Genomic DNA, 22,656 nt, shown 5'->3' on the forward strand with positions numbered 1-22,656 from the left:
GACTAGAAGATAGAGAAATAAAGACATAGGAAGGCTGGGGTTGTGGCACATGTGAGGGCACTGGGTTCAATCCTCAGCACCACATAAAAATAAATAAAGGTATAAAAAAGGACATAGGAGAATAGAAAAACATAACAGGAAATGACAGCTGAGCATTGAAAGGAAGAGACAAAACTGTCCAAGGAGAGAAAACAGTATTCCAAGAAAATAAAACAGCATATACAAAAACCTGGTAATGTAAATTAAGATGGCATAATAATAAGACTGCTAAGTTCTTCTACATGGTTCTATTGAATATGTGATATGAAGGGCAGAAGACGTGGCTCAGTGGTAGAGGGCTTGCTTGCCTGGTATGCGTGAGGCCCTGGGTTTGATCCCCAGTATCACTAAAAATTTTTAAATTTATATGAGGTAGACAGGAGCCAAACTACAGAAAATTACATGCCCAAATAAGGATCTCACATTTCATCTACAAGGAAATCTAAAGTATTTTAATTAAAGAATGATTAAATTTATACTTCAAAGAATGATTCTTAACCAGGGGTATTCATTCATATCACCTGGTAGGTGTTTTCAAACTATACATGCTTAGATCTCAATTCTAGAAATCATTTCTTAGTAGTTTCAGATCCTGCAAGTTTACTTTGAAAAAGTGCAAGAGAGGGGACTAGAGGTGTAGCTCAGTGGTAGAGTACATGCTTAACGTGGGTAAGGCATTGTGAGGTTCAATATTCATCATTAAAAAAAAAAAAAAGGAGGGTGGGGAGGGGACAGGAGGGCCAGGAAAGAGAGAAGGAAGGGAAGGGAGAAAGGGAAGGGAAGAAAAAAGTGAAGAGTCAAGAGAATCAATCTCTTAGATAACAAGCAGTGTGGAGAACAAAGCAAACCTCAAATCAGGAAACCAAAGCCTATTGCCAAATCCAGGTGGGAAATTATAAGGACAAAACAGTGGCAATAGTTAGATATTTCAAATCTGTTAAAAAATACAATTGGGAGAATTTGACCAACAATAATTTGCAAAGAAAGACAGAGGAATCATGAATCATGAATCACAGTGAACTACCCACGGTGAACATAGCTGAAAGGGTTCAATTTTGGATTTGCCGAGTTTGAGACACTCATAAGAGATATTATGAGACATACTCAAAACAGGGCTAGTGAACATGGCTACTACTTAGAAGTCAGAAAAGAAATATGAACAGGAAATTAAAAATTAGAAATTATTACCAATTAGGTGCTTTTTTAGTCACAAAAGTTGGTAAAAATGTTCAAGAGCACGTTATTACATGAGAAGCGGGCTCAGAACATGGGGACATTATTTTATACATCCGACCAATAATACTAATTTCCCACTTTCAAGGATGTTATCTGGACTTCAAAATTCCTTACAACTAAAGCCCCAACCTTTCCTATTCCCACTTACGATATCACAGAAGTATGGGCAAAATTATTACAGGGATCAGCTCTGCTATAGTTTGGATCTGGAATGTCCCTCAAAGGCTCATGTATCAAGGGCTTGGTCCCCACTGCAACAACGGAAAGAAGGGGGACTTTGAGAAGTGATTGGATCATGAGGGTTATGACATCATCTATGGGTTAACCCACTGAGGCATTATTGGGAGGTGGTGAAAAATGTAGGAGGTAGGGCCTCTTTGGCAGAACTAGGTCTCTGGGGTTGTACGCTGGAAGATTATGTCTTGTTCCCGGTCCCTTTATCCATCACCACCTCTACTTTCTGGCTGCCATGAGGTAACCAGCTCTGCTCCACCATGCCTTCTCTGCCATGATGCTCTGCTTCACTACAGGACCAGAGTAATAGTCAACCACGAGCTGAAACCTCTGAAACTGTGAGCCAAAATAAATTTTTCCTCCTTTAAGTTGTGTTTCTCAGGTATACACAGGATCTGTCTTATTTAACGAAGACAGGAAATTATTCGCAGCTTGCTACTTGTATAACCAGTTAAATGAAATGGAGATTTAAGGGATAGAAGAGGAACCCACATAAAGAATGAAAAAACTGAATTAGAAAATTGGGAGGAAAACCAGCTGGTGTCTCCAAAACTCAAAAGAAGTATAAGTTTTAAGAAAGGAGTACCACATGCTGCAGTGAGATCTGACACAATAATCCTAAGTCAAAAGTATTAATAAACATATTACATACATATTATAGTTATAATATCCCCTTCTGCCACACTTTAGGGTTTGAAAGTTCTGTGGACCAGAAGGCTAAGGTCAAAACAGAAAAAGTCAATTGGAACAAGAAACAATTTAATGCCATGAGGGAGCTGGGACATGGGGAACAGATGGAAGAAATTCTATGTAAATTATAACATGCTCTATAGCTCAAATGCCATTTTTTGTTTTTATTCCATTTAGCTTGTTTTTTAAATTTTTACAGACTGCATTTTGATTCATTGTACATAAACGGGGTACAACTTTTCATTTCTATGGTTGTACACAATGTAGATTCACACCATTCATGTAATCATACATGTACACAGGGTAATAATGTCTGTCTCAGTTCACTATCTTTCCTTCCCACCCCATTTCCTTCTTCACAATCCAAAGTTCCTCCATTCTTCTCTTACCCTCTCATCTACCCCACCCCTTGTTATGTATCATTATTCACTTATCAGAGAAAACATTTGGCCTTTAGTTTTTTGGGCTTGGCTTATTTCACTTAGCATGATACTCTCTAACTCTACTCATTTACCAGCAAATGCCATAATTTTATTCTTCTTTATGGCTGAGTAATATTCCATCACACACACACACACACACACACACACACACACACACCGTAGTTTCTTTATCCATTCATCAACTGAAGGGCATCTAGGTTGGTTCCACAATCTACCTATTGTGAATTGAGCAGCTATGAATATTGACATGGCTGCTTTACTGTAGTATGCTGATTCCATTTAGCTTTGATCTTAAAATTGTTCTGAAACTCTTATTATATCAGCAGTGTAGCTGTCAAACATTCCTAATGTACCTATTTCAGCATGCTCAACAAGGGAAATTTTCAACTCAAGTCCATATGCATTTATTGAGTGTGTGTGTGCACGCACATATATATATATACACACATATATGTACATATATAAATGTAAAAGGTCCTAGTGTTAAATACACATAACAAAGTTCTGGCCTTCGTGACCTATATAATGGTCATGTAACTAATGTAAGTGCCTTCTCTATAAAACAGAATAAATAAAAAATATGGTAGAATAAGATACACAAATTCCTTTATTCAACAAATACTAGGCAATGAGCAAGACACTAGGGGTATAACAGTATAAAAGATGAGTGTCTTCAAAGAGATTATAGTTTAGTTGCGAAGTGAGGTGACAATTATAAGTATATGAACCAATAAAATAATTACAAACTATTGAATAAACTGAAGAAAAATGGATAACAAAGGTACAGAATATGAGCAAAAGCCTCCCTGAATAAAGTATATTAAGCTAGTCTTGTCCCAAACCAGAGGAAGAGAAGAAGGTAAAGTTATGTGAAGGCCTAAAGTGGGAAATAATTATAGAAAATAGAGAAGATGAAAGAAGACCAACAGTAGAGTATATGAGGGAAGGGATGAGGCAGGAGAGGTGGTTGCAGACACTGAAAGCCTTGTGGACACAATAAGGTGTCTGGATTCTACTGTAAGTGCAACGGAAAACCAAAGATTTTTAAGCATGGGAGTGACTAAATTACCTATTTTAAAGACATCTACCAGCTGCAAAACTTACATCGTTACCAAACTAAAATCAAAACAAATTCTAAAAACAAATGCATATACCTTTGAACATCATGACCACGCTGCCTATATATACATCATTACCCACGTAGTTCCAAGTTCCATCAAAATTGATTTAAAAATAAATTAAAATTAAATTAGGTGCAGTGACACACACTGGTAGTTTCAGCTACTTGGCAGCCTGAGCAACTTAGCCAGACCCTGTCTCAAAATGAAATTAAAACACTACCCAGGTAGCTACCAAGTAGCTCAATGGTAGAGTGCCCCTAGGTTCAATCATCAGTACTGGGAGGAATAAAAAGTGAAATGAAAAGAGCAATACGAAACTTCCCATTCAATGGAATAATAAGAGTATATTCAAAAGAAAATCTTTCAAGCCAGGCATAGGGCACACACCGTAATCCCAGCGGCTCAGGAAGCTAAGGCAGGAGGATCTCAAAGTCAGCCTCAGCAAAAGCAAGGTGCTAAGCAACTTAGTGAGACCCTGTCTCTAAATAAAATATAAAATAGGGCTGGGGATGTGTGGCTCAGTGGTCAAGTGCCCCTGAGTTTAATCCCTGGTACCAAAAATAAAATGCAAACAATCTTTCAGATCCAAACAAGACTCAAAACAAGAAAAGATTATTGGTATTTGTAACAGGTGCCCAAGAAAACACTGCCAAAGTCAAGGCTAAGAGTTTGTTGCTTCAAGAGGAATTCCTGAAATGTGAATATATATCTGTATTCATGAAAACAAAAGCCACCCAAACCTGAATTGAACATAATTCCAAAATTCCATTTCAGGACTAGGGGTATAGCTCAGGGGTAGAATGCTTGCCTACCATGCATATGTCCCCAGCACCATTAAAAAAAAAAAATCGGGCTGGGTACAGCTTAGTGGTTAAGCACTTCCCTAGGATGTGTGAGGGTCTGGGTTCCGTTCCCAGCATCGACAAAATATGTTTTAAAATTTTCATTTTATCATCTTCCTCTTGTATTTCTATCATAGCTACACTACTAACCTTTCCTCTGAACAAAGAAAAGGTTTTCACATCCTACTTTTCCCATTATTTTTCTGATTCTTTCCTAAAAGAAATACCACTTGTCAAAGTCTATTATTCTGTGGTTCAAATTGTCACATGTATTAGCTACTTGTGAAGTCCAGACAAAGTTAAAGAAATAGACTAAAAATATCTCATGGATCCTAAACAAGTCTCTCACTTTGGGCTACAAAAAATTATTAAAAATTAATTAACATATACCTGATCACTTTTCAAAACACATAGTATTCTAAGTTCACATTTCCATGACTCAAATGTATGGGTTCTATGAAAAGTTATTTCAGCTTCTTCAATGCATTTTTTGTTTGTAGACTATTATGTTGTTAACCAAAATTAAATTTTCTTCCTTGTTCAAGAAACTAGTGAAGCCAATATTTTACAAGACAATTTTATTCATTATTATTAGCATGGTATAGGATTTCTGACAGTAGGTAAGGAGACTAAAAATATACATTTATTACAATAATTCACATCTGTGTACTAGATTTACAGACAAACATTTATACATCTTGGAATATTTTAGGGTAGAAAAAAGATTTTGTTGTAATTTTTCAGTGCTGGAGATGAAACCCAGGCCCTTGTGTATGCTAGGTAAGAATTCTACCATTAAGCTACACCCCAAACCCCTGGAAACCCCTGAAAAAATAATTAAGGTGAACCAAAGTCCAAAGATACAATATTCATTTTAAAACTCAATAAACTGTTTTCTCTACAGATTTTTAGAAAAGTAATCTAAATTTCCTAGAAACTCAAAAGATTTAGGGTTTTCTTAAAGAAATTTCCAGAAAGTTATAAGCCTACTAGTCAACAAGCTATTCTAAAAACCCTAGTATTTGATAGTAGTATACTTTTTTTTTTTTGGTACTAGGGATTGAACCCAGGGGTATTTTACCACTCAGCTACATCCCCAGTCCTTAAAGTCCTTAAAATATCCTACATATTACATTATGGTTAAAAACCTCATTTCTGAACCAGGGGTATAGCTCAGTGATGGAGCATATGCTCGGCATGCATAAGATCCCGTGGTTGATCCCCAGGAAATATTCTTTTATCTTTACCTTTCAGATGTATCGTCCATTAAATATGGTTGAAAGAAATACACATATGGCCTGAAATTTGCTTTGAAATACAAGGGGCGAGAGAGAGAGAGTAGAAGAGATACATATAAAACAAGACTATGAAGCACAATTTAAAAATAACTATGGAACTAGCCAAGATGTCCATCAATGGATGACTGATTAAGAAAATGCAGAATATAAACACAAAGGTGTTTTATTCTACCATAAAGAATAATGAAATTTCTGGGTGCAGTGGTGCACACCTGTCATCCCAGGAAGGTTGCAGCAGAAAGATCTCGAGTTCAAACTCGGTCTCAGTTACTTACAACGCCCTAAGCAACTCAGTGAGACCCTATCTCTAATAAAATATTTAAAAAGGGCTGGGGATGTAGTTCGGTGGTTAAGTGCCCCTGGGTTCAATCTCTGGTACAAAAAAAAAAAAAAAAAAAAAAAGAATGAAATCACATCATCTGTAGGAAAACGGAACTTGGGAACTTCAAATGAAATAAACCAAACTCAGAAAGTCAAGGGTCATTATGTTTTCTCTCAGATTGAAAGCTAGAAAGGAAAAAGGAAAAGAGGTGGGGAGGGGGAAATTATGATAATCTAAAGGAAACCAATAGAGTAGATAAAAGGGACTGGGTGAGGGAGGAGGTAAGGGAAAGGGGAAATACTGGGAAATATTACTGGCCAAATTATATTGTAATATTGTGTGTATGTACAAAGATGTAACAACAAACTCCACCATTAAGCTATAATGTACTAATAAAAAGAAATATGGAGGGAAGACTATGAGTAGAAATTGAAGGTGGGTAATGAATTCATAAGGATTCATTTATACCTTGCTCTCTATTTAGTTTAAAATTTCCATAATTTATTATATGTTATTGTTTGTAGTAGAAAAAAATCAACTTTTAAGTAGCTAATTCTTGTTCTAGATTACTGATTCACAAGGTTAATGCAGAGGTGGAAATTATGATGAATATTTAAGAAAGGGTATATATTTTAAAACAATAGTTACACACTACATGACCTTAACAGTGTGTACAGTAGATGAAGGTTATTAGAGGTTGTTAGCTGGAATTCTAGATTAGCTTTTAAGTGACAGGAGGATTCCAAGTTTGAGGCCAGCCTCAGCAACTTAGTAAAACCCTGTCTCAAAATAAAAAATAAAAAGAACTGGAGATATAGCTCAGTGGTAAAGATCCCTTTGGTTCAACCCCCAGTACCAAAAAATAAATAAATTAATTAAATTAAATAAAAGGCAATAGAAAGGTATTAACCGATAGAAAAAAAAACATCTCTAAGTTTTGGGCATGGGGGAGGCTTTCAGTTTTGTTTGTTGCACACTCAGTTTTACTGAATTTTCAACCTTCTCAAAGGTTCACATTTTTATTTTTTGGCATCATTTCACCAATCCTTTTGTGGCTCTGGCAAAATCAAACTGGTTTAAAATAGTTTATTTTAAGTGAAGATAGTACCAGCTGCTTTATTAGACTGCTTCATCTTGCAGTCTTTCTCAACATTAAGTTTTTAATTGTTTATGCATCTAATTTAAGCAGATCTAAGCAAAAGTAGTTTAGCTTATCCACATTTTTGTGTTTGCTTCACTGATTCAGACAATTTAGACTCAAGTTATTTAAACAGGATCAGTGATCACACAGTAATGAGAATGATGACATTAGGTCATATGATAACTTCTTTATTTTTTAATTTAGTTACACTCCATAACTGTCTACAGTCCTGGCAACATTAAGACAAGCTACATGGGCAGGATTCTTAAAAAAGCTCTTGATTTACGAAGACCAAGTTTAAACTCTTGAAATATTAGACAGTAAGTCAAAGCAGACACACTTGCAATTCAATATATTCTTTATTTTTTGCAGTGCTGAGAATCAAACCCAGGGCCTTGAGCATGCCAGGCAAATGCATTACTACTAAGCTACATCCCCAGCACAAATATATTCTTTATTAAATCAATATTTATTTAATACTTATCATATGCTAGGGAGGTGGAGCAAAGACACAGCTCAAGTTCTACCACTAAGAAACACCCAACGGGGCTGGAGTTGTGGCTCAGCAGTAGAGCACTTACCTGGCATATGTGAGGCCCTGGGTTCCATACTTAGCACCACATATAAATAAATAAAAGATGCATTGATAACTAAAAAAATTAAAAAAAAAAAAGAAATACCCAAGGTAGTGAACAGAGACTAACAATAAATAAGAACAAAAAAAGTATTTACTATCAAGAATTGATAAATGCTATGAACAAACTATGAAGAAACCTGATATGCACCAGAATTGAAGGGTTTGACACTGATGTGTGTATGTGTGATTCCATGAAGGGTATTAAAGGTACTTCAGGTCACTGAGAGACCTGAAGGAGAAAGTTATGTAGATTATCTGAGGGAAGAGTAGTCCTGGCAGAGGAAAAAACCCAAAGACCCTGAGAGTAAGAGCATGCCTGCCACCATTCAAGAAACAGTGAAAAGTGGTGTATGAATTCAAAGATGTAAGAGGACGAGTTAGAATCCGTGGCCATGGTTCTGGAAAAAAAAAAAAAAAAAAAAAAATGAATTGCCAAAACCAGTGATACTGAACAGTGTCTCAAATATGAGGGTTACTCAGTAAAACATCTCTGGATTTTCCCACCTTATGGCAATCATTCAATCTGGTCTAAGCCAGTTTTCTCTAAAACTTTTAACAAAAGTATGAAAAATATTTCTAATTTTGAAAAAAGATAAAAGTATAGCCTCCTTCTGCACAAATATTAAGTCCCAAAAGACTTAACATACTTCAGAATTTTCCATCATTAAAGCTTTTTCTCACTTCTTTGTACTTTATCCTATACCATAAGCCCCTTGAAAGTTTTCCCTAAGGGCCAGAATAGCTTGTGATTAACAATAGTCTCTGGGGCTGGGGATATAGCTCAGTTGGTAGAATGCTTGCCTTGCAAGCATAAGGCCCTGGGTTCAATCCCCAGTACCACAAAACAAACAAACAATACAGTCTCTGAAATCACTTCTAGGGTTCAAATCCTACTTAAAAGCAGTGTGGCCTAGGAAAGCTAATTACCCGCTCTGTGCTTTGGTTTCATTATCTGCAAAATGGGCTAACAGTATCCATCTCAAAGTTAATATAAGGAGTTAAATGAGATAATGTATATTAAATTATTAGACCAGTCCTTGGCACTTGGTAGGTACTCAATAAACATGCCACACCAAGCATAGTGGCACATGCCTGTGATCCCAGCTACTTGGGAGGCTAAGGAAGAAGGATCACAAGTTTGAGGTCAGCCTCAGCAACTTGGCCAGATGCTGTCTCAAAAATAAATTCATTCATTCATTCACGGATTTATTCATGGGCCAGGAATGTAGCTCAGTGTAGAGCACCCCTGGGTGCCACAAAACAATAACAACAACAAAAAACACTGTCACCAGTGACATCTAAGGCTTAATTCTCAACCTGAAAGCTAAGAATAATCGTTTTTTTGGTTTTTTTTTTGTTTTTTAAACAGACTGCATTTTGATTCATTGTACACAAATGGAGTACAACTTTTTGGTTCTATGGTTATACACAATGTAGATTCACATCATTCGTGTAACCATACATGTACATAGGGTAATGATGTCTGTCTCATTCCACCATTTTTCATACCCCCGTCCCCTCCCCACAAAATAAACACTGTAACTTCCCAAAATCTTTATCTCTAAGATCTCACTATTGTCTCTATATAATAAACTCCTAAACTCAATTTTCTGGTCTTTTCAGCTAAAGACAAATACTTAGAAAAAATAAAAGTGTTGGAATAAAGAAAACTTGGCAGGGCTACTTCAGATTTGGTGGTCAGGAAAGGACTTTGTGAAGGACGATAAGAATGTCAAGCTGCTTCCTGTGCTATGCCCTTCCACCTTGATGTTCTGTCTCACCTCAGTCAGAGCTATGGATTCAGACAACCGTGGACTGAACCTCTGAAACTGTGAACTCCACATAAACTTCTCATTCTTTATGTTGTTCTTTTGGTCACGGCAAAAGAAACTGAAACAGAAACTGGTACCAACAAGTTGGGTCACTGCTGTACCTAACCTGACCCATGTGGTTCTTAAGAGATGCAAGCTGGAAAATCTTTGCAATGTTGTAAGCAAAGCTGATACCGGTCTGGAGAACTGGAACGGATCCTTTTTCCCTGGTGTTGAAAATTAAACCCTCAAGAAACATGGAGGCAAGCGTAGAAACCAAGTTTTATTTAAGAAAGTGACAAAGACAGACTTCCCCCAAAAGAAGGGGCCCCAGAGCTGGGTGTCCTCAGGAAGAGATGCATCTTGCTTTTTTATAGGCCCCAGAACCCCACTTTTTAATTATTGCCTTCTCTTTCTTCTCCATGCATATGTCTGGGAGCAGGGATGTGAGGTTGTCAGCAACCCAGAGTGCCCAGGAGCAGGATCACAGAAGTTAAGAAACCACTATTCTCTGTTTGATAACCAGTCATCCCCTCGCTTCCTCTCTCTCCCGTGAATCATTCATTACCTCCACTGATGACCTAAACTTCACCCTGGTGCAGGCAGATTGCTTTCCGGCAAAGAAAGCATGTGGAGTGGTCAGCACAGTGGGCCCATTTTATAGAATTATTCTCTTAACCTCATGTTCCCACCATTCTCATCTATCTGTCCCCTTACAAAGCTTAACAGGTGATTCTTGTGGGAGCTCAGAAGATCAGAATGCCAATAGGGCTGTGAATAGTAAAGACTGAGGCTCATGAGGTTTCAGAGGAGGATGACTCTATCAGAAATTGGACCAGAGGCCATTCATGTTATGTTCTGGCAAAGAAGTCTACATTTTGCCTGCATCCTGAGATTTTTTTGTAATGCTAAAAAAATTTAATGAGGTTTAATGAGGTTAGGTACTCATTAAACTGACAGAGGAAATTTCAAGGCAGCACAGCATTCAGGAAGTGGCATGGATATTGTTGGTGACTTTCAGCCAAATTTACTTTGATGATCAGGAACAGAAAGCAGAGCACTTGAATACCTTGCTCTGGTCAGGTAAAATCCAAGTAAAGTTTGGTCAGGTAAATCCAAGTAAAACTGGAGCTAAGGAAGTTGTTATTGTTAAAGCTATTATAGGTGAGAAAGAGATGCTAAATACTTTGCACAAAAACAATAAGATGGCTGGAGGGCATTTCAGGAATCCATAAAACCACACCTATCTCAGGCTAAAGGGTGTAAAAGTAAAAATTCCTTTAAGAGACTATGGGGGGGGTCCTAGTGTACAGCATGTGTGAGGCACTGGGTTTGATTCTTAGCACCACATATAAATAAATAAATAAATAAATGTCCATTGACAACTAAAAAAATTTAAGAAAAAAAAAAAAAAAAAAAAGAGAGAGAGACACTATTGATGGGGGTCGGGGAGAGCACCCTGCTTGCACAGGGCAGCCCAGGAAGTTTTTTTTACCATGCTCTGTCACCCAGGCACTTGAAGGCTGCTGCAGTCATGGTCTTAGGAGGCTTGATTATTGCTCAAGATAATGGCAGACAGTGGTATCAATCACATGGTGCTGGTTCTGCAGGAATGAAGGATTCTGGAAGTCAGTGGGTCATGGAGGCTTTCCCCAACATTTCAAAGGAAGGCCTGAGAAGCCAAGCTAACTGCATAGCAGGGTCAGAATCCCTGCAAGTAGTCCCTGACGGCATGATGCACAAAGATGTGAGAAGGAAGCCAAAGATTCAGTGGAGACTTCCGAGATTAAGAAATGCCAGTAATGTGGAAGTCTGCCTAGGAAAGCTATAGGAACTGAGCAGAGGCAAGCGGTTAGATACCATGTGGGCTGCAACCAGGAAGATCACAGGAATGGAGCTACAAAAGTTCTTTGGAGAGAACATCATGATGCCCTATGACCCAGATGCTGAATGTGAATGTGTTTGCCCAGGTGGATTTCAGTCTTGCTTTGGTCCTATCCCTTCTTTCTATGCCCCTATTTCTCCCTTATGGAATGGAAATGTTTATTCTATGCCATCATATATTGGATACATGTGACGTACTTTTGATGTTTACAGGAGAAAACACTCCTGAGTTTGCCTTTAGTCTCAGATGAGATTCTGGACTGGGATTTTGGGTAAGGCTGGAACTGTTAAGGACTATGAGGCTTCTTGAAAATGGACTACATGTATTTTACATTGCATGAGCATTTGGGGGTTGCAGTGGAAAAGTTATGGTTTAAATATAAGGTGTCCCTTCATGTGTGGGGCAATGCAAAAAGCTCAAAGCAAAATGATTAGATTAGGAGATTTACCCTAATCAATGGATTAATCCACTGATATGGTTAACTGGGTGGTAACTGTAGGTAGGTAAGGTGTGGCTGGAGGAAGTAGGTCACTGGAGGAATGACTCTGGGCTTTATATCTTGTCATCAATGAGTAGAGTCGTTTGCCTTCTGGTTGCCATGTACTGAGCTGCTTTCCTCCACTATACCCTTCTGCCATGATGTCCTGCCTCACCAAAGACCAAGAGCTATAAATTCAGAGGGCTGTGGACTGAATTTCTGAAACTGTGGGCCAAAATAAACTTTTCCTCCTCTAGTTATTCTTGTCAGTATTTTTGTTACTGTAACACAAAAACTGACCAAAACAGGGATATATATTTGGTAGGCCCCTCCCCTTCTTTTTTAGTATGTAAATGAAATATCTTTCAGTTTCTGCTTTTTTGTTTTTTGGCAGTGCTGGGGATTGAACCCAGGGCCTTGTGTTTACGAGGCAAGCACTTTACCAACTGAGCTATCTCCCCAGCCCCCTCTGCTTTATTTTTATAAGTTTTTTTAAAAATATGAAATAGCTGTTGGATTTCATAAATTTTTATATCTATATAGAAAATCATTTTAATTCTTGACTTATTGGTTTGGTAAATTGTGGGGAGCCATCCACACCTACCAAATTCAGAGTTGGCTGGGCCATGGGATACAGAGGTCTGACTCCCAGGAACTGACGGTCATGGGAGACTGTTTCAGATGGCCTAGGAGTAAGTGGCCTGTATGGGAGTGGCTTACCATCTGGGGATATGCTAGTTCCCTAAGCAAATGGCTTCCCTAACTCCACCCCATCCTGTTCCTCACAGAAGCCCCTCCTGGTCCCAGGTCCTTTACCTGTGTAACTATATTAATAAAGGTAAAAGTGGGGTTCTCCATCTTGTTGGAGGCCAGATCTGGTATGGCCTGATCTGCCACACCACCTTCCTTTTGAAAAGAGTATTGGCTCTTGTGTGTTTATTGATTAGGTAAGTTTATTGGTAATTAATTGATTTATTGCTGGCACCATCCTCTGACAGTTAATCCTTCCCTCATCCACACTGGAAGTGACTGAAACCCTCGCAGTAAATAGTAATAAATATCCCAATTTTGAGTTTTTTTTTTTTTTTTTGAAGTCAAGAAGACAATAGGTTTAACATATATGTTGGTGGTTCTCAAAGTGTGACACCTGGACAAGCAGCACTAGCATCACCTAGGAACTTGTTTATAGGACTCCAACTCAGATCAACTTATTAAAAAGCTCAGGGAGTTGGGCCCAGCAATCTGTGTTCAACAGGTTCTCTGGGTGATTTTGAAGGACTACTGATCTATGGCAAGATCCTCTCAGGCAAAGCAACTGTCAGACTTCCTTTTAGGATATTTGTTCATGCTACATTCTTAGGTGTCAAGGAAATGCTACTTGCTCAAAGAGAAAATTTTCTTGTCTATTTGTCTGTCTAGAAGAGTTGCATGAGTTGACCAAAATGAATTAACATTTCTATTTTTTTCAATGTATACATACTTCAAAACATGCTATAAACTGGTATACAACTTATTTCTCGCCCTCCCTCTTTTTTAAATCTAGGGGTGCTTAACCACTGAGCCATATTCCCAACCCTTTTTATATCTTACGTAAAGACAGGGTCCTACTAAGTTGGCTAGGGCCTTGCTAAATTGCTGAGGCAAGGTCTGGATTGCGAGGTCTGGAACTCGCAATCCTGCCTCACCTCCCAAGATGCTGGGATTACAAGCATGCACCACCACTTCCGGTACAACATTTCTCAATTAAAAAATAAATTTTAAAAAATATCTTTTCGTTCACTGTATCATTATTCTGGTGACCCAGCTCAAAATTTATCTTTTTCTTACCCTTTAATATGTACCCTACCAACACCCCAGGCATTTTGACCTTTCATATTCATCTACTCCTTTTTATACCAAAATCACTACCAATTTCCTATCACCTCTCTCCTGTCTGGTCTGGTGAATCACCTCTCTTCTGGTATCCTGTTTTTTTACCTCTGCCAATTCTATTCCATTCTGTGCTTAAATGCCAAAAAATCAGCTAGGAGTAGTGGCATATGCCTCTAATCACATCTACTCAGGAGGCTGAGGCAAGAGGAACACAAGTTCAAAACCAACATGGTAACTAAAGGAGACCCTGTCTTAAAATGAAAATAGAGCTGGGGATGTAGCTCAAGTGGTAGTGTCCCTGGGTTCAACACCTGCTATAAAACACACATGTGCAGGCACACACATATACACACACCACACAAACATTCATATCACTTTCCTTCTTTTAAAAAAAAACCTTTCATGGTCTGGGGTTGTGGCTCAGTGGTAGAGCAGTTGCCTAGCATGTATGAGGCACTGGGTTTGATCCTCAGCACCAAATAAAAATAAATAAGTAAAATAAAGGCATTGTGTCCATCCACAACTAAAGTATATATTAAAAAAAAAAAAAAACTTTCAAAGTTAACCTTTATAGAGACTAAATTCAAAAACTTCTAAAATCTAGCACTCATACTCTTTGGTAGTGTTACTCCAAAGAGCTCATCAAAAAACCACACCTTTGTATAATCTCCCTCCTGTAATGACTTTGCACTTGATCAAGGACTGAACTGAATAGCAGACTAGGCAGAAGTAATATTATGCTAGGTCAAGGCCCAGTCATTAACTGGTCCAACAGAATTGCCTATTTTCCTCATAGAACACTTGTTCTTGGAAGCTCCTTTGTGCTAATACCTTATTCCATGATGCAACATTAACAATTTCCATCAATTTGCATTCAATCTACTTGACAAATGCTTCCAGGGGTCCCTTGAACTAGAGAAACATTTTCTCTCTAAGTCCCTAAAGCATGTTTGTACCAGTTGCCAGTTTCCTCAACTTACCAAGACCCTGTCTCAAAATAAAAAATATAAAAAAACTGGGGAGGGGACAACTGTCAGTGGTAGAGTGCCCCAGGGTTCAATCCCCAGTACCACACATGCACACAAAATTCTAAAACATGTCATTTTATAAAAGGAAATTGAAGCACAGAAAGTTAAGAAACTTTTGTAAGATCATACTGCAAGTGGTAGAATCAAAATACAAACCCAAATATTCTGATCCCAGAGCTTATGCTACTACTATACTAAAGTACCTTCTACAGATGTGAATAGGACAGAGAAGAGCACTGTTCTCTCAAAACATGCATTGTTAGTGGTGGCTAGTGATATGAGGAAAAGAGCAGTGAATACTAAATGATACATATAAAGCAACAAAATTACTTCAGAGAGTGATACTGCTATCAAGAAAAAAAAAATTCTGTGATATGATAGTAATGCAAAGTTAATTTAGATGGGCAGTCAAAAAAGAGGAAACATCTTGCAAAACATGTGAATATCCAGAAGCAGCAAAGACCTGGAGAGAGAACTCAAGGTGAAAAGAAGAGCCAGTGCAAAAGTCCTAAGACCAAATAATTTTAGCACATTTCAGGAAAGAAAGAAAGTCAATGTGACTAGAGGATGATGAAGGGAGGGGAATGAGCTGAGGATGGAGAATTAGCTGAGGCTAAGATCACTTAGGCCTTAGGGTCAAGGACTTGAATTTTACTGAGTAACACTGACAGGTTTTAAGCAGGGTGATGATGTTACCTGAATTATGTTTTGAAAAGCTGACTCTGGCTATTGCATATTTAAATGCAAGAAGGCGGATAGAAAGTAAGGAAAGCAGTAGGAGGTAACTAATGGAAACTATGGCTATAGAGATCTAATCAGTGGGTTCTGTTGAGGGACCAGATAGACACAGGAAGGAAAAAAATGAATCACTGGAACCAGGCAACAAAGTAAATGATGGTATTATTTATTAAAGGAGGATCAGGATGAGTGTTAGGGTGATAATCATGTTTTGGACATATGTCTGAAATATCTACTCAATGACACATGCTAGAAATGAATCTGGAGATATAAATTTAAGTATCATCTCATATGTATGGCAATTTCTTCTAGACTGAATGGAGAGAAAAGAAAAAAGGATGGAAATAAAAGTTATTGGGCAATTCAACACAGAAGTCAAACAGAAAAGCAGCAAGTATACCTGTCACCCTTATAGAACGTCAAGTTCTTTAAGAGGTAAGATGATGTCTTATTCATTTCTTTGTAGAACTTAGCTGAGTATCAGAAACTCAAAGATGCTCAGTACATTTTAACAAATGAATAAATAAGTGACAGCCATTAGATTTCTCAAGCTTCACTCCAGAAATATTATACTTGAGGATGAATGCAACAGCATCCATCTTCTAGGGACTCAAATATTCGCTTAATGAATGAAGGAAAAAAAAAAAAAAAACTTGGCCATGTTTTGGTAGGCACATTTTAGTACTCATTGTTCCAGAGAACACAACAAGAAAAGAGAGAAGACAAGCAGTTGCCTATATCCCGACACTTCTGACAATGATAATCACAAACACCCTAAACTTTTCATCCTGGTCATTACTACAAGGTAGTGGGTGAATGACACTAAAGGCTGTAACAGGAAGAAAGAGGCATCCAATTCCCAAACAAAAGCAGAGTTCTGGCTTTCATATCATAAGCAAGTATTAAGTAACAACTATATGCTAGGTATGTAGGATATAGAGTAAATACTAAACATTAGAAATAACATCAGCAAAACAGATAAAGTTCCTCAAAGAACTTCCATTCTAAAGTGGAAGATATCTATTATGTAAACAGCACATAGGTATACAATGATATGAAAGGCATTCTGTCCATCTACAACTCAAAAATTTTTTTTAAAAAAACACAATCTGACCAGGTGAGGTAGTGTACATTTATAATCCCAGCACCTTGGGAGACTGAGGCAGGAGGATCACAAGTTCAAGTCCAACCTCAGCAACTCGATGAGAACCTGTCTCAAAATAATAAAAAGGGCTGGGGAATGTAGAATAGTGGTAAAGCACCCCTGGGTTCGATATTAAATACAAAAAAAAAAAAAAAAATCAATCTGGATGATCCAAGGAGAATGAACTGAAGGGAAAAAAGAAAAGTTTCAAGAAAAGAACCTATTAGAAAGTTATTAAAGTTATCCAAATGAAAAATAATGGTGGAGTAGGTTAGTATGGAGCAGTAGAACCAAAGTAGAAAACCTCAAGATATATTTAAGAGATTTTTAAAAAGCAGTAGGGTGCAGGCATGGCAGTGCATACCTATAATTCCAGTGACTCAGGAGGCTGAGGTAAGGATGGCAAGTTTGAGGACAGCCTTGGCAACTTACCTGCAGAAACTCAGCGAGACCCTGTCTCAAAAACTATTAACGGTTGTAGATACAGTTCAGTGGTAGAGTGTCTGGGTTAAATCCCCAGTACCACATTAAAAAAAAGAGAGAGAAGAGGAAGCTTTAGGGATTGGTGACAGAGCACACAACTTCTAGGTTTCTGGAATGAGCAAACAGATGGAGAGAAGTGTGACTGAGATTGGGCCTCATAGAGAGGCAGAGGTAAGATGGGTGGGGAAAACATGAGCTCATCATTAAATGCCCATTATAGATTCAAGTAAAAGGTTACAGAAGTAGCTGGATATGTGACTAAGTCCTCACAAGAGGTCTGAGCTGAAAACATGAACATTGGGATGGTATTTAAAAACATGGGCATGGATGTGATAGCCTCAGAAGAAAGCACAAAACAGACAAAAAATTTTATCAATCGCAAACCCTAAGTAAACAACAAAATGTAGAGACTGAACAGAAGTGGAGTAAAATCTAGTAAAGCACAAGGAAAAAGTTCAGTGTAGAAGTGAATGGAAGCATGTTTCAGTTAGGAAATGGTCAACAGTGGTAAAGAACACTGAAATTACGATGTTGATGTTTAGGTTTCTAGGCCAACTCACAAAAGCTCTTTACCAAAATAAAGGTAAATTACAGCATTAAACTATTTTACCATGAAGCAGTGCAGTACAGTGGCCAAACATGCAGGCCCAAGACCCACAACACCCAGATTTAAATCCTAGCTCCATTTCTTGTCAGCTTTGTAGCTCTAGGTATGTTAATGTCTCTGTGCCTCAGTTTCCTCATTCAAATAAATACCTGCCTCAAAGGACCTCTGTGAGGAGTAAATAAATTAATGTGCGTGTGATTTAAAATAGCACAAATTAGGGCTGGGGATGTGGCTTAGTGGTAGAGTGCTTGCCAACATGAGCAAGTCCCCCACTTCAATTCCCAGTACTGCAAAAAAAAAAAAAAAAAAAATCACAATAAACAAAACAGCACAAATCAGCTCGTGAGGTAACTGATAGCTACTATTCCAACACTATTTCTACGGAAAAATACTTTCTGAACTCAAACAGCAGCAGATTATTTGAAATAACTTTCCACAAATTTGGGGTTGTCCTTACTCCTTATCAATCTTACAAAATCTTTTTTTCAAAAACCTTGAAGGAAACTAGATTAAGATTTATTCAAGAGATGAACATGATGGTGCGCACCTGTAATCCCAGCTGAGGCAGAAGAATTATAAGTCTGAGAAGCCTCTGCAACTTAGTGAGACCCTGTCTCAAAATTAAAAAATTTAAAGGGCTGGGTATGTAGCTTAGTAGTAGACCACTGCTGGATTCAGTTCCCAGTATCAAAAATTAAAAAGTATTTCCATTCAGACATTTTTCTGGTGGATATTCAAATATAAACACAATATCTACCATCACCCTGATGAAACATCAAGCTGCTTCTTGTTCTGCACAAGATTGAAATATCAGGTAGAGAGGGGGCAGTAGGTTTATAGTTGCCTGATGACTATCTTATTTCTAAGAGTGTGCAAAGAAATGTACAGGACCTAAAACAGCCCCCTAAAAGGTATATCCAACTAAATGGTGATTGGCAAAGGACATGTTCATATGGGTCCTAACTGAGAAGAGCACAGATAAAAATATTCAGGGCAGAAATCTCTCTATAAGCCCCACTTGAGGAAAAATACTCAAGTTTTCCATTCTTTATTTTTCAACCATTAAAATAATAGGACTATCTAATACCTGATAGAGATGTTATATCCAAAAAAAAAGTATTATTTCCAACTCATGAAAATTTGTTTACCAGGCCCTTTCCCAACACATGATGAAAACATTGTCAGGACCAAGATGTAAAGTAGGATGTTGGATCCCAAGTCAATAACTGAACGGTCATTACCATCTGTCAGTTTCTAAACAGGTTACAGGAACAAGGTGACAGACAGGCTAATTCGTTATGGGTAAGTATCCATATTATATCATCACAGCTAGTACTCATTTGCAGCTTCAGAAAAAAAATGCCACAAAGGGAAACAAAACATTCAACTGATACATGAATTATGAAAAGGCTTTTTTTAAATGTTATAAAAATATGAATAAGCTTCTGAAATGAAGGTTATCTAAAGATTTAAAAGACATTTCAGTTATGGTATTTTTGATGTAACTGAAATCAGAGGCCCCTTGCACAGTTTGAATAAAATGAGGTAGAATTAAGTGTGAGCAGCCCTGTACAGATGGCTTGATCCTAACACAAGATGTTAACAAAGCAGGTTTGTAGAGGAGGGAGAAGCCTGTATTTTCTATGCTATAAATGTGACTGACCCCACCTCCAAAATTTTTTTTTACAAAAGGGGGGTTATCATTTAAAAATCAATAACTTCCAGTAAACAGAAAATACATCTTTTACATTAACAATTCCAAATCAGTCTACTTACTGTTTTCAAATATGTTTGGGAAGTCATTCTGTTACTCTGATAAATAACATTTGGAAAATATGACAAGTAGATTTTAGTTTCTTCCCTCAGAAGTATTCTGCTAAAAGAAATAACAGAAATAACTAGGTAGCATTTCGGTTTCATTTACCTAACAAAATATTTTTCATTTACAACACAAAAAATGCTGCAGATACTTATCACTGCAGCTCACTGAAGAGAAAGTAATTTTAATCTGTAACTTGTAATTTATCATATTCAATGTAAAACCTACTTGAAAAATTATAGCTAAATACCACCAAAAAGAAAAAATGGGAAAAGTGCCAAACATCTTTCATAAAACTCCTCAAAATGGCTTATTTATATATATAATACAAAATTGTAGCTATTTCTAAAAGGTTTAATCTTTAACTCCAAATCTGCATATCACTATTACCTTTTTTTAACTCCCAGGTCACTTAAACAAAGGGTCTAAAATTTTCCAAGGAAGCTCATTTCCCTTTTCTTGAAGCAATTTTTTCTCATTCTTTCACAATCATCCAAGGTTCAATCTAAGACAAAGACTAGCTACTCTTCACACGTATTTCCCAAGTCATGAATGTGGAACTTCCATAAAAACAAAGAAGACAACCTAGACCACTAAAATATATATTAAGAAAAAAAAAAGTTCACTTTTGTCGTGAAAATAATGAAGAAACCTGATGAGATCATAAAGCCACGAAGCTTCCTGTTGGTAGCTGGGGATGAAGTCATTAGCAACCCAGGATTCCCAGATCCTGGTAATCAGAAGCTGCACCTACCAGATTCAGTATTGTTCGGGAGAGGTGGCTTTAAAACACCCGGCTCCCGAATCCTCCAAGCCAGACCACGCCTTCCAGTTATCATTCAAATGGAACCGTTTCAAAGTGTGGCACTACTACACATTTCCCTGAGAGCTTAAATATCAAGCAGGAGTCAACATTTCAGATTTCCTTGGTCATGTAGAAGGAAAGATGAACTCTTGAACCCCGTGCTGAATAATGAGCCCAGGCTTCAGGAGCCGAAATGGAGGTGAAGCATGCTTTGGTTCCTCAACCTTTATGGCCTTCACTGACCACCAGCCCCGGATTTCTTCCCCAAACTCAGTCACCCCAAGGCACAGAAAGCAGAGAGATTCCTTCCTTACTTCCTGCTGTTGTTAAAAGGGGAGGAAATCCTAGAGCAACTTTGAACTCGTCGAAGAGAAATCGCTAAATCTTGGCCACCACTGCGAACATATGTCACCCAGCCCCAGCTCGGCGTTCCCGCCCCGCCGGGCCTCCTCCCCCGCGCCGCGCTCCGGGGTGCTCCGGTAGCCCAGCCTTCCCGGGTCCCCCAGTGTCAGGGACGCGGCTCCGCGCCTCTTCCTCTCCCACCTCCCCCACTCGCACACCGCCGGAACCCCCCAGACCACATTGTCGGTCACCCAGGTTCCAATACAATGGAATGTCACTGCCCCGAATTCTCCGAGGCCCTCCTCTCTCCCCGGAGCCAGTCCTGGATCTCCCTGATACCGAGTTCGGTCTCGAGTCCAAACTTCACCATGTGAGAGTCCAGGACCGGGAGATGACGGAGCCCCACGACTCCCGCGGTCCCCAACCAGCCCCAGGCGCGAAACCTGCACTGGGCGCCCCCACCCAGCCGGGACCACCCCCTAGGAGTCATCAGCCCCCTCTCTCGAGGGGGGGGCAGGGCGAGCGGAGAACTCCCCGCCCGACCCAGACCCCTGAGAGGCGCTGCACCAGGGCGAAGGCCCCAAACGCATCCCCGGCCTTTCCTGGCCCACCGCGACCCCGCCGCCCACCCTCCATACCTGGCCTTGAGGCTGGGGCTGCTGCCGCTGCTGCAGCTGGGGCTGGAGGCGGCGACCGGGGCTCGGGGTGCGTAGGCCCAGGCGGGGGTCGGGGTCTGCGCTGCGGCGCTGGAGGCGGCAGCAGCGGCGGCGGCGGCGGGGGCGGTGGGGGGCGGGGGCGGGGGCGGCGGCGGTGGGTCGGCGAAATCCGAGGTTGGGTAGTTCCTGTCCATCGTGGGGGTTGCGTAGGGAGGGCCGGCAGCAGTGGGGGCTCCACTAGGGCCCTGCGTGAGGTGGGCGGGAAGGGAGGGAGGGGCAGGGGGAGGAAGAGGAGGAGGAGGCGGCGGCTGCGGAGGGAGCTGCCCCCTCACATGGCCCTGCGGAGAGTCGGGAGGAGGGCGGGCAGGCGAGTTCGTACCGCGGCAGCTGGGGCTGCGTCAAGCTGCAAGGCCCCAGCTTGGGCGTCAGGGAAGCGGCGGCACTCGCGGCCAGCACTCGCGGCGGCCGCCGCTTCGCCCCATGTTCGTGGATTTCCCAGGATGCACCTCCCGCCCCCCTCCGCCCCGCGGCCTCGCCCCGCCTCCCCTCGGCGCCCCGCGCTCTCGGTTCGCGGGCCCGGCGGGCGCGGGCGAGGCCTCCGCCGCTATCGGCCGGTCCTGGAGGGGCCGGCCAGGGCGGAGGAGGGGAGGTCTGACGAGCCGGCCGGCTCCGGGCACTCAGAGAGCGCCCGGCAGCCGAAGCCCGCGGGCCGCGGACGTCTGCTCGGAGGGGAGCTGTCCGCTCTCACTGCGCCCGCGTGGGAAGGGGCCGCGCTGCCCGATCGCCCCACACTAGGGAGGGGACGTTGAGCGGAAACGCAGCCTAGGGTACCGCGGAGGGGCCGCTTGTCAACGCTTTGCCAGGAGTTCGTTACTTCACCCTTCGGATGGTTTTGAGGGACTCGGATACTCAGTTCCCAGATCGCTACTTCTTTCTCTGCGCCCCAAACCAGAAACAGCTCGACGGGCCGTTTTACAGTTCCGTT

General features: G+C 40.1%; 1 protein-coding gene across 4 annotated transcripts in view; it reads right to left on the reverse strand.

Moving 5' to 3' along the window:
* QSER1 (glutamine and serine rich 1) overlaps positions 1 to 22,179 on the reverse strand; it is an 87,214-nt gene extending 65,035 nt beyond the window's left edge. For 2 of the 4 annotated variants that reach the window (XM_079103061.1, XM_079103060.1), the window contains exon 1: positions 21,654 to 22,179. In XM_079103061.1, coding sequence (XP_078959187.1) covers positions 21,654 to 21,865 — 212 coding nt within the window. In that variant the 5' untranslated portion in view covers positions 21,866 to 22,179. The other 2 variants (XM_079103063.1, XM_079103062.1) reach the window with 2 other exon arrangements.
* Positions 22,180 to 22,656: the final 477 nt, after the last annotated feature.

Source organism: Sciurus vulgaris, assembly GCF_902686455.1.
Source record: "Sciurus vulgaris genome assembly, chromosome: 11".
Lineage (NCBI taxonomy): Eukaryota > Metazoa > Chordata > Mammalia > Rodentia > Sciuridae > Sciurus > Sciurus vulgaris.